Source organism: Ambystoma mexicanum, chromosome 3p (assembly GCF_040938575.1).
Source record: "Ambystoma mexicanum isolate Mex_15411 chromosome 3p, UKY_AmexF1_1, whole genome shotgun sequence".
NCBI lineage: Eukaryota > Metazoa > Chordata > Amphibia > Caudata > Ambystomatidae > Ambystoma > Ambystoma mexicanum.
The window spans coordinates 1,203,669,467-1,203,682,718 of record NC_090925.1 but is presented as its reverse complement, the minus strand read 5'-3'; the positions used below and the strand labels follow the sequence as shown (position 1 = coordinate 1,203,682,718).

The 13,252-nt window shown below is 43.1% G+C and overlaps 1 protein-coding gene across 4 annotated transcripts in view; it reads right to left on the bottom strand.

Moving 5' to 3' along the window:
* KLHL3 (kelch like family member 3) overlaps positions 1-13,252 on the bottom strand; it is a 1,295,653-nt gene that overhangs the window by 973,059 nt on the left and 309,342 nt on the right. For all 4 annotated transcript variants that reach the window (XM_069652631.1, XM_069652632.1, XM_069652633.1 and 1 more), the window contains one exon: positions 12,402-12,523. In XM_069652631.1, coding sequence (XP_069508732.1) covers positions 12,402-12,523 — 122 coding nt within the window. Of the gene's footprint in view, positions 1-12,401; positions 12,524-13,252 lie in introns of those variants that run through there.

Below are 13,252 nucleotides of genomic sequence, written 5' to 3'. Positions count from 1 at the left end.
CTTCATAACCGGCATCCACGCTAAAAACGTTGCGGCACCTAAAAGACACAGAAAAATAACTCAGTTCAATGCAAATAAGAAAGGGGTGCATCGCGCTCTCACTCACCTTCAGCACTACTCATCTCAGCCGTACGCCAGTCATCATCTAAGGAAGGAAAGGAACGAAGTTAGAACTGTTCAAAAGACTCATTATACTTACCTGTCGGACTCTTGCCAGTGAAGTAACTAGGCAGCAATGAGCCCGCATCAATCAACACGCCCCTGCGCTGAAGGCAGGACGCAGAGCACACTATCCAAGAAAACAAGGTGAGCTGTGGATCAAAGGTAAGGGTTGGACCCCGGGGAAGAAGGGGTTCAAGCACACAGAGACAATAGGGAGTTAAACTCTACCAATCCTGTGTTTCAGGCCCAGTCTCCAGTCGAATAGCCTCCAGGGAAGGGTTTGACGTCGTAAGAGGTCAGAACAGGCTGAGTGATGTCCCCGTGGATACCAGGTGAGCGTTACAGGTTGTTAAGGAGGGAAGCAACAACCCAAAGTGAAGCATCCTGACAAATATACTAAATGTACTGAAGTTCTAACCATTTGTAAAGTTGTAGCTGGAGAAGTTCTGCAAGTCATTCTTACATATTCTTTTGAACTGTGGTAAATAATCTAGAAGAGAAGGTAATTTATCGTCCAAACCTGGAATGGTGCTATTTTCTTTGCTGGAATTGGAAGGGGATCTTTTCAACTGAAACCAAATAATTGGTACCAATGGATTTTTGATGAACTTTTGCTTTGACTTTGAACTGATAAGAATTAGTTCAAGACTTTTCTTTTGAACATTTGGAAGTAGACTTTAAAACCTGGGAAAAGGATCCGACTCGGGACAGGTGAAGGTCATGCAGACATTGTTTAACACTGTTTATTATCTTGTATTAAATTATACATTTCTGTATAGGTTTGTTGTTTAGAGCGAGGGGCAGATTACCTATGCTAGAGATTGTTCACTTAGCCTTTAGACTAGGTAGGGAATTCCTCAGTAGAGTAGGACAAGCAAGGCTTTGTTTGAAAACGCTTACTTTAATAAAATGTCAAGTTTTGAGAAAACTACAAGCAGTTGTCCGCCTCGCATTCCTGACCCCTTACAAATATCAGTCAAAAACTACATTTGTTTCCAGTAAAATTGATTATATATCATCTACTACCAACTAGACAAAAGAAATGTCAAAGAGAATGAAGTTAAGTGTATTAAAAATATGATGTCTAAACCAATGATTTTTAAAATCATACAAAAAACTGTCCACTTTGCACATTGATTTGTTTAAAATTAATGTTAACCCTTCATTTACAGTGGCAAGTGACTTGAAAAAATATTGAATGCAATCCACAAACAAATCAAAGATTGCATTGACGTTTTGTTTTTCAGGATTTAATAACAATGGAACTGGACAGTTTATTGCAGAATTTCAGTTGTTTGTTTTGTAATGATTATACAAACTTGCTTTTCTCTAGTTTAGTATTTTAAGAGTGCTTTGCCAATTACCACCAATCCTTGTTGATGCTTTTAGAAGAAAATGTTCCTAGTTTACCATATTATAAGTGGGAAATTAGAGTGGAAATGGGCAGGCTACAATTAGTACCTTGGGAGGAAAACCACAGATGGACTATAACATATGCAGTCTTCCTATACACCACGTCTGAGCATCAATAAGGATTGGAACGACTTGCATATTTAATTTTATGGTGCATCCAGGCATGGCTTTTAGAGTGGTAAAGTTAATTTTTAAACAGAATTAAAAGTCAGTCGACTGATGTGGGCATTCGTTACTTCATCTTATGCCAACTCATGTAAGGAATAACATGGAACAGAGTGTGTGTGTCACACACACACACACACACACACACACACACACACACACACACACACACACACACACACACACACACACACACACACACACACACACACACACACACACACACACACACACACACACACACACACACACACACACACACACACACACACACACACACACACACACACACACACACACACACACACACACACACACACACACACACACACACACACACACACACACACACACACACACACACACACACACACACACACCTGTGAACTAACCATGTAGGCTAATATGTCCCATCTGCTTGCATGTATTAAAGGAGCAAAAAGTGGGGGTGGGGACTATATCTCTTGGAGTCACACTCAGATAAATGATGCGCCTATTGTAGGAGGACAGGACCACTGAAACACTTATTCTAAAAAGTGTGAGTGTATTGCTAACACTCAACTCATCTAGATATAGGGATACCAATGGGATGGACGTTTAAACTAGAAAAACAGCCACAAGGTCTTGTGTTACCTGATGCAAATACGGCCAGGAATAACTTTCATTGGCGGACCCGTCCTTTTGTTAAACAACCTTTACAAAGCGGACTCACCTCTTTGTAAACACAAAGTACTTCTCAAGAACGCTAATACTGAGACACATCGTATCCTAGACTGGCTATCACTCATTAATACGTCCCGTGGTCATTCCACATAAGAACAAACATTTTTTACAACATCGAATACAGAGGGTTCCTTTTCACAACAGTACAGCTATCAAGAAGTACTCAACACTATCAAGTTGTCACATTCTTCTCTTCCTCTTGTCCTGAAGACGGCTACACTGGCATCAACAGACAACTGTTTGTGCATTGCCCGATTTTTCCTGATGCTTTTAGCCGAAACATATGTCGACTCTCACAAAAAGAAACCTAAGATATCTAATAGGTTTTTCTTCCGATAGTTTAATTAAACAGTGCTCTACCCTTGAGTGTTTTGATGTTGCACATTTAGTGCTTGTATAACACCAATTCTCACGTACTAACCTCACAATATTTTGTAGCTTTCTAAACAATATACCAATTGCGGAGGTCAACCTCAGAATAACTGAAGCATTTTTTCCTTTTCTTGGGAATTTTTAGATTGATTTTATCATGATGAAAAATAAAATTACTTTTGTTATTATCTAGTGGTTGTTTTTCTAGTTTAAACGTCCATCCCATTGGTATCCCTATGTCTAGATGAGTCGAGTGTTAGCAATACACTCACACTTTTTAGAATAAGTGTTTCAGTGGTCCTGTCCTCCTACAATAGGCACATCATTTACCTGAGTGTGACTCCAAGAGATAGGGTCCCCACTCCCACTTTTTGCTCCTTTAATACGTCCTCTTTGATCCCTGAAGGCGGTGTTCCCATAAACTGGATCTTTCCCAATTTCTCAATATAGACATTCTGCAGTAAAGATACCTATAGCACATTGACAAAAAAGAAAGTCAGAGCCGCCCTCATGTATCTTGTGTGGTGAAAACTGTCTATTGACGTTCAATGGACAAATTAATCAATCTGGTATGTGTTCTTCAATGTGTCTGCTTAATTCATTGACTTATAGAAGGATAAGTTGCTAAGAGGCAGGTTTATCTGCCTGTTAAGATGAGTTTCACATCCTGCAAGTTGGGCTGCGTTCCTCCCCAAAGCTGTAACAACGGGCCTTTGCTGTGTTAATTGCTAATAAAATGTGTTTTAAAAAAAAAGGTAGGTATGAGCCAGTGCCGTTTCAGCAGAGTGACTGCCAAAGAAGCTGAACTTGAGAGAAGTGACATAAATTGTTGGTATCAATGTAGTTAGTGCTCCTGCTTCAAAATACGTGCTGAAGGACTTAGGAGTAGTGAGGCAGATAGACAGGTTGACAGTAGGCAGAACTGCATTGGACAGCACTGTAGTTGTTTTGAAGCGGGCAAAGAAAATGCCTGTATCAAGAAAGTAAGGGGAGGTGGAAGAAAGTGAGATGTGACAGCTAAAATGGGCAACTATGGCACAGAAAGAGTGCACTTACAGGAGAATGGCCATTTGTTTATGAGAGCAAAAGTTGCCAAGGGTTCAGAGATCAGGAGTGCGAGGGAGCAATGAGGGTGGTAAGTGGTGGCAGAGAGAAGATGACAAGTGTTTTAGAGATCTTGGGAAAGTAGAGGGCAAAGCCATTTCCAAATAAGGAAGAGGAAATGGAGCATCGACAGGCGGCCAGCATGGCATGAAAGTGTAGATAGTTTGTATGGATGGGATCAGAGTGAGGCAATACAGTTGGTGAAATGGCTAGATTTAGCCCTACCGAGAGCAGTGGCAAGGCAGAGAGAGCAGCTATAGTGGGAAACATACCAAAATGTCGCCCTCATTTGTGCGCCTCTGCTGTCGCTGAGACTTTGGGGGCACACAAAATAAGTGACATTTACTGCGCCCAATTGTGGTAAACGGGGGGGACAAAAAAAAAGAAAAGCTCCCTACGGCGTCAGCTCTAACCCACGTTAGTGGGAGGAACTGACACCGCAGGGACAGCAGGGTGTAGGCAGCACGCATATAAGTGTGCCGCCGTAAAGGTAAGTGGAGTGGAGGGTCCGGAAGGGAAATGTGGGCCGGGGGATGTGGGCATAGTGATCTATCTGCGCTGCGCCGTCATTGGCATCGACATTTTCATCAGCGCAGTTACGGGCAGCGCAGTGATCACAGATCGCTATAGTGTAGGTTCCGTAGTGAAGGAGAGTGGTCTTTGTAGGTCGAATCTTAGGACAGGTCCAGGACTGAGTACAAGGTTCTGGGGTGGTAAGAGTTGGAGAAGGGTGGTGTGGAGTTTGAAGAGGGAGCAGGGGCAGAGTTGAACTCCAGTAGGGCTTTCAAAATTTGACGAAACTGCAATTGGGGAAAGAGAGCTAGGGCATCAGGTTCACACTTTTGTTTATTCAGGGGGGAGTTCTGAAAAAGGGAAAGCTGAAGTGGAACTGCACTTTTTAAACTGGACAAGCGAGATGCCATAGAATTAAAATTTTAATTTAGAGACCAAATACAGGAGACTTATAAAGGAGTTCACGCAGGGGATGATACCTAACAATTTTAACTCAAAGCATAAAATGCCACTCCATCTGATCAAATGCCTTCTCTGCGTCTATGGACACAGCCACTGCTGGACCTCACAAAAGAGCAGTGAACTGAATGATGCTGCATAAGAGCCACGTGTTGTCAGAGCGAGGGTGCCTGATCTGGACCTATTAAGAGGGGGAGGATTTTGTTCATTCTGGCAGTGAGAATTTTTGCATATATTTTGAAACTGAATTCATTAGCGAAAATGGACTGTAGGTTTTATCACATCAGGTTGCAGCCGAGTTAATGGAAGAGAACCTTGTTTAGGTCCAAGGTGGCTTCCTGAGGGGTGCAAGTTTCTATCAGAAAGTGGAATAGCCAGAGCAGCACAGGCTCTAGATGTGTGGCAAAAGAGACCTACAAATCTGTAATGAGGCCAGATGGCACTGAAGCCTTGCCCCTGGGCATGGAGTTGATGGTGCTCACTACTTAGGCTAATGTACGAGCGCGATACAAATCAAATATCATATCAATGAAATTGATGTTTCTAAGGAAGAAAAATCAGCCTTGTGTACCCATGATTGGAAAAGACCATTTAAAAATGTGACTGTCTTCATCTTTATGGGAGGTTTTCAACAAATAAAGGTATTTAAAGAATGCAGCAAATGTGTATTTCTGGAGGGCTGAAACTCTGAAGGGGTGTTTTCTTTTAAGTATCCCACAAAACGTTCATCTCATTTCTTGTCATTATGGTGGAATTTGGCAAAAGAGTTGAGGATAACAACCATCCTATTCTTGGTTACTTGTTCCAACAAAGCATCATCTCTTTCTGATCGCTTTCCCTTAGATTCAAGTTTGGGCATGTTTTCTGCTCATATAAGAAACTGTAAAAACTGCAGAAATGTATGTGCCCCTCAATTCAGTCTTGTACGCATCCCATGTAACGTGGGCAGGTGCATCTCAGGTGGATTTAGAGTGCAGAAGCTGCATAAACTCTTTTCGCCAGCTTGACCTCCATTTCAGGTTGGGAGATCATTTTAAGCTTGTTTCTTTCCATGAGAAACGGTAGACATTAATATGCTTGTCAATCAAGCACTGTAAGCATCCCATGGAACTTGGAGGGACGCACCATCCGGGGGATTTAGAGTATAGAATTCTGCAAGATGTTTTCCGATAGTGCCTCTAATCTGTACATTTTTGTGGAGGGGTGATGCTTTTTATGAGGCCAGTCATGAATTCTGTCCCAATGTTGACATACGCCCAAGGAAGGTGGGGCATTAGATAACCATATCAATGTACAAAAATGACGTCAATTGATATGGTCCCCAGACCATGCTCCTGCTATTATCACTGCACTGCCACCACCTGTATCACAATACTAATCAGTTCTACCTTCTGCTGCCCTCATGTGCACAATTTCTGGTCTAAATGCTTGCCTTCCTGTTCAACAATACAAGTACAAACTGGGTCTAAAATGCAGGTCACAGGTTTAATTTACAGCGAGACAGATCAGTGGATAAATGTGATGGGGAGAGACAGATGTGTAACTGAAACACCACGGATTGAATTGTCAGAGAAAACATAGGTGTGGACAACTGTTCAATAAACCTACTACATTGATCACTGTGGAACATCCATGAGACCAGCTAATCACCATAAAAGGTAGCTTGACAGGAAAAGGGTCTTATTACCATTGTGTCATGACAATAGAGCATCCAAGGTAAGTGCAGATCAAGCAAGGAAGGGACTAGCAATTCATGATCAGTCTCAAGCCAACTTAAGGGCAGGTTGGGTTGGGTGGGGTGGGGGATGCTACGGTGAACTAAAATGCTAACATAAGTCTAACAAAGACTTTAAACTTCAGGTTAGCTGAAACTCAAGAGTTAATCCGATTAGCATGTACGATTCAATAGAGATGTGTCCCCAAACAAGGAAAGGCCATCACATATTAATCTGCATAATATTCCAAGTACACACACCACATATTGGAAAATAGAGGATAAAGTACCTAAAGAACTGTACATTCTGCATGCCACATTTTCACCGGATCGTGCCATCTCACTGTGTTACTGAACCAGTTGTTGACATTTGTCTGTCACATGCGGACCACATTCACTTTTTTATTTTTCTATTTATGTTTACTCAACAAGAGACTTTTCACAAAAATAGAAAAAGCATAAGAATACATAAAATACATAAACAAAAAAAGAGAAGATTGTAAAAGGCTAATTGAAAAAACAAAAAAAAAAACATTGAAGTGAATAATACAAAGATCAAAACATCAATATCATCAATAAGTACATCACACACCCACACCCACTGATGACAGTATACCTTCCCCAAAGTATTACTCAACTATAGATTCCAATTGATTCAGCATTCTTACAACTTCCAGAGATAAAAATGTTTCCTTCCCGGTGGATATTCTGTTCCAGAATCCATCTGCGTCTACCCAATCAACAGTATGAACAAAGCGAGAGAAACGTTTCACTCTTTATCCTGTAGTGGCCACACACGATATTAAGAGATGTTTCACACTCTGTTGTATTTCAAAGTTTCAAAGGTTACATGAACCCTCCACATAATTTCCTTAATTCCTGGTTCTGCGCCATTCTCTAGAACTGACAAGGTTCAAAGGAAACCTCAAAAATTCTGCCAGCCACTGGGCATCTGGAAAACGCCTAAGTTAAGGTAAAACAAAATCTCTAGGTTTATCGCGGATTGGAAAATTCTTAAATGTAATTTCCGAAAACATAGCCTTCGTCAAAATCCATTAATTCTGCGGAAAGAGTTTTTTTTCACCTTTAGGGGGTTATCAATCAACAACTTTTCTGTTAAATCACAATTAGTTAACACATTGCTAACTTCTTCCTTCAATACCGTTAAGAACCCATTACCACCCCGATTTAGAAGCAACCCAACATCCTCATATAGCGAATTCTTTCCGGGCTTATGATGGAGTTATATAGCATAACCCTTCTCCACACTGTATGAGACTGTAGAGATTGTAGGCCCAGTTCAAAACGTAGACGTGCCATAGGAAGTGACATGGGGAGATTTAGTACCCTTTTTCAAATTAGGCCTTCAATTCTGACCCAATTGATCTTAACAACCATCTTGTCAATTTCAATACCATACATCAGAACCAGAATCACTTTAACCTTATAAAATTTAATGAGAGGGAGCAAGGTAAATCTACAGTATGAATGTAATATTATTTTCATTTGGGATATTAGTTGACTTACTTTCCCTCCATTTTCATCTCTGAATTTTTTAATGAGGGACTAGATCTTATGATGAATCATAGATATTTGATTTAGTTTCCTACTGGAAGGCTCTGTGAATCCTGTTCCTACCCAAAACCGGCGTTCTTATTCCTTTTCATGTGATTACAGGACATAACAAAAAAGTCTTTTTTAGATTGCTAATCAGGTCAATTGCCAAGGCATATTTGCCAAATGCTGTGATCAGGCGTTGGAGGCCTGCGGGCGTGTGATCCAACAAGACATCATCCACGTAGGCCAGACCATTTTCCTTTGTTACGCCCAATGTAGGTGCTACCAAAGCATAGGGTCTTAGGAAATCCCAGAGGTCAGCCAGGAAGAGATTAAAAAGACAGGGAGCTACTATTATGGATCCCTGTTTTAATCCTTTCTCAGTTGTTAAAGGACATGATAGATGGTCTCTCCAAATCCAATCTCACTTGAATACATGTTTTATTATGGAGATGTATTAAGATCGACAGAAGACCCTCTGAATTCCCCAGTCTTTTAGCTTCCCACAAAGTGTTTTCTCTGTTTATTGTGTGGAATGTGCTCAATAGGTCAAGCCACACACCATACACAGGGGGACCCGTCTTCTTACTCAGGTTCAATGTGTTTAGTATGAAGCCATTCAGCGTAGTTGACAGGCCTTTGAAACCCGTGTGGAATTTGGAAATTCTATTAGCCCGGTCAGCCCAGTCTTTCAATTCTTTCAAGATTACTCAAAAAAATATTTTACTCTCCACATCCATAAGGGCGATCAGGCAGTAATTTGAAGGGTCTGACCGATCCCCTTTTTGTGAATTGGAATTACTATGCCTTTATTCCATGTAACTGGACACATCCTCATTTCCATGATGTTTTTGAATAAATTGGACAGAATTGCCGTCCATGCTCTCACTGATATTTTCATAATTTCATTAGTAAGGCCATTAGGGCCTGCCGCCCTTGATCTAGATGAAGTGCGTATGAGACCGTCTATACCAGGGGTGCACAACTGATTTTGACAGAGGGCCGAAAGTACCTTACATGAGGGCTATAGTGGGCCGAAAAGTAAAAGTGGGTGGGGCGGTAGGCGGGACATGTCAGGAGGCTTTTTCAACCCCCAATTTGTATTAAACACATGGAAAAAGAATAGGTTTTTGAGGGGTAACGATTTTTATTGCATTTCAAACTTACATTTTGTACTACACATTTTCCATTGTTATAATTTATTTCAATTTAGTTATTGTATATCGTCTGTAATTAAATTATATATATTTTATTGACCATTGATTGGACATTCCGTTATTTTGGACTGCTATAGTTTGCTGTTTGGGTTGCCCAAGAGGAGTATGGCCTTCGTTGAGTCAGGTTTCCTCAAAAAAGCAAAGAATGTACATCTCCTAACTGTGCCTGTTTTAGCTTTATTATTGAGTTCACTCATGGAGTGCAACACTATGCCCCATGGCTCCCACCCCCAACCAAACACTATGCCCCCTCTCCCTCACCCGCCAAGCAAACACTATGCCCCCTCTCCCTCACCCGCCAAGCAAACACTATGCCCCCTCTCCCTCACCCGCCAAGCAAACACTATGCCCCCTGTCCCTCACCCACCAAGCAAACACTATGCCCCCTGTCCCTCACCCACCAAGCAAACACTATGCCCCCTGTCCCTCACCCCCCAACCAAACACTATGCCCCATGGCTCCCACCCCCAACTTAACACTATGCCCCCTGTCCCTCACCCACCAAGCAAACACTATGCCCCCTGTCCCTCACCCCCAACCAAACACTATGCCTCCTGTCCCTCACCCCCCAAGCAAACACTATGCCCCCTGTCCCTCACCCCCAACCAAACACTATGCCCCCTGTCCCTCACCCCCCAAGCAAACACTATGCCCCCTGTCCCTCACCCCCCAACCAAACACTATGCCCCATGGCCCCCTCACCCCCAACCAAACACTATACCCCAAACACACTCTCAAGCATGCACCCATACAGACCCGAACCCCCCGCCCCCAACGCAGCACACACATTCTCAAGCATGCACCCATACAGACCCGAACCCCCCTGCCCCCCAACTCAGCACACTCTCAAGCATACACCATGCACCCATACAGACCCGAACCCCCCGCCCAACTCAGCACACACACTCTCAAGCATGCACCCATACAGACCCGAACCCCCCGCCCCCAACGCAGCACACACATTCTCAAGCATGCACCCATACAGACCCGAACCCCCCTGCCCCCCAACTCAGCACACTCTCAAGCATACACCATGCACCCATACAGACCCGAACCCCCCGCCCAACTCAGCACACACACTCTCAAGCATGCACCCATACAGACCCGAACCCCCCCGCCCCCAACGCAGCACACACATTCTCAAGCATGCACCCATACAGACCCGAACCCCCCTTGCCCCCCAACTCAGCACACTCTCAAGCATACACCATGCACCCATACAGACCCAAACCCCCCGCCCAACTCAGCACACACACTCTCAAGCATGCACCCATACAGACCCGAACCCCCCGCCCCCAACGCAGCACACACACATGCACCCTTACAGACCCGAACCCCCCACCCCCCAAATCAGCACACACACAGACCCGAATCCCCCACCCCTAACTCAGCACACACACAAACATGCACCCATACAGACCCGAACCCCCACCCCCCCAACTCAGCACACAAAAAACATTCAAATCAAAACATTCATACACATCCGACACCCCCCCACCCCCGCATCTCAACATACACACAAAATACATTAAAATTCCAACATTCATACACATCCGACCCCCCCCCCCTCGCAACATACACACACAAACATAAAGTAAAACAGACCCGACACACAAACACAAACAGACCACTTACCGGAGACGTGCTGGAACTGGAAGGCAGGTAAGCGGCAGGTAAGCAGGAACGCTGGAATCGTACTACGGCTGGCGTGGTCCAAGGCTGAAATGCCTTCCGGCATCAAGCCTTATGGACCACGCCAGCCGTAGTGCTGGCCCTCCATTGGGTCAGCACACACACACTATGTGGCTCGTAGGAGCAACGTGGTGCATGTGTGCTGAGCCAATGACGGCCAGCGTTTTGTCCGGCCCGGAAGACAACAAAGACTTTCCTAATGGCCGCCCTCCATTAGGAAAGTCTTTGTGCCTCGCGGGCCGGACAAAAGAGCATGGCGGGCCGCAACTGGCCCGCGGGCCGTATGTTGTGCACCCATGGTCTATACTCTCTTCATCGAAAAGGATGGCCCATTTTACATTCGGCCTCAATTCACAACGAATTGGGCTCCTTTCTAGAAAAATGCCCCAAAAGTACTTTCTCCACTCATGTTCAAATTGAACAGAGCCAAATAACTCAGTCTTATATTTCTGGTTTTGATAAGCTGGATACCACTGAATCAAACAATGGTTCACAAAATGATGTGAATTGGAGAAAAACACAGCATTTTTTGGTGAACCATTTCGGTTTTTTATAAATGTGGTTTTTTATGATTGTTTGTATGGACATTAAAATATGTATATTTTTTGAAAAAACTTGTGTGCCTACCCGAAGTTGAAAAAGGTGGATTGTGTATGTGTCAGGTTTATGCCATAGACAGCTCTATAACCTAAAGGAAGGAAGCCGTTTTGATGGGTTTTTGTGATATAGTTTAGTCCTTTCCCATACGGCCCCTAAAAAGAGGGCAATACAGCTCTGGTTAGCCGATACCACTGAATCAAGTAATAACTCATAATATTGAAGAGCAAAGAGGCAAATCAGTTTACGGTCTAAAATATATAAATTGTCAATATTAATAACAGAAGGAGTGGCCTTTTGCATTTTCGAAAGGGCATGTCTAGGCTGATGAAGGTTTACTTGTAATAAAATGTGATTCTCTATGCCTGCTCTCGCAAAGGAGCATACTAGATCACAGCCCTTCCTGGGTAAACTGAAGAATCCAGAGTCTGAGCCGCCACATTCGTACTGGCATTTGGAATTCAAAAAGCTGCTTGGTTCTCTGGAAGTATGCATTAAAAGTTCTACTCAGCTGGAGCTGCTGTGGCTAAACTCAAATATTCAGAACTTGACGACCCTGTATCCATAGCCACGTGCTAAATTCAGGATGTGAAGCAACTGAGATGTTGCTAATCATTGTTGTGGCTCTGCTACGGATGGGCAACTTAACCCTTTATGCGCTCATTCCCATTTCATAGATCAGCAAAGCCAATGTTTTATGAATCTGTGCTTACCTGTACATTTTCTTCTGTTACTTCAATTTCAGCCGTGTAAATGTAATCAATCAGCTTGACCAGTGTGTGCCCATCAACATCCTTAATTTCGATCTTCTTTGCTTTGCTTTCGGTCATGTCACCTGCAAACAAATAGAGAATACTGGTTCATTCAGAAACATCTTCAGTACGCCCATAAACACGTTTCCATTGAGAATGGCTTTCAGAATACCAACAGTATCCTTAGTGAGCCTAGCCATAACATACTAAACCAAAGTGAAGTGCTGTATGTTAGTGACCTAAATCAGGTTTTAGTGCAAGAATTTCAATACTTTGTGATTGTATCGATGTTCTCCCCAGGTGTCTGCGAGGTTAAGGGGGTTACCCACACACAGTTTTTGGAGTTCACATATTTCAATACTACATTTCTGAAATAAATGTATTATTTGTGGCAGCAAGAATCTGCCATGTATGTTATAGCAGCAGCATGTAGAGGCCAAATAATGTGTGCTACCGCCATCAGAGTGTGCCTGCTCTGCTGCCCATTTACCCACTACAGTGGGCCAATGAGCTCCAGAGTGGAAGTAAAGGCACTATAGAAATGTGCCTGGCACCTCCATATACAAAAATGGCTTACGCCCATATGTCCACATCTCTCTCTCTCCTTGCATTCCTCTCAAAGCAGCAGGGGCAGGGCTGGATCACTGAACAATTGCACAGGCATAAATGCATTATGTACATGGGCAATTTACTTTTCACTGCATCTGCACAAGAGCTTGCACAAAATCACATCTGTGTAATCGAACCCAGATGTTTTCAAAATTAAATTTCAGTGGCATCACACAATCCATAACAATGCACAATCCACAACC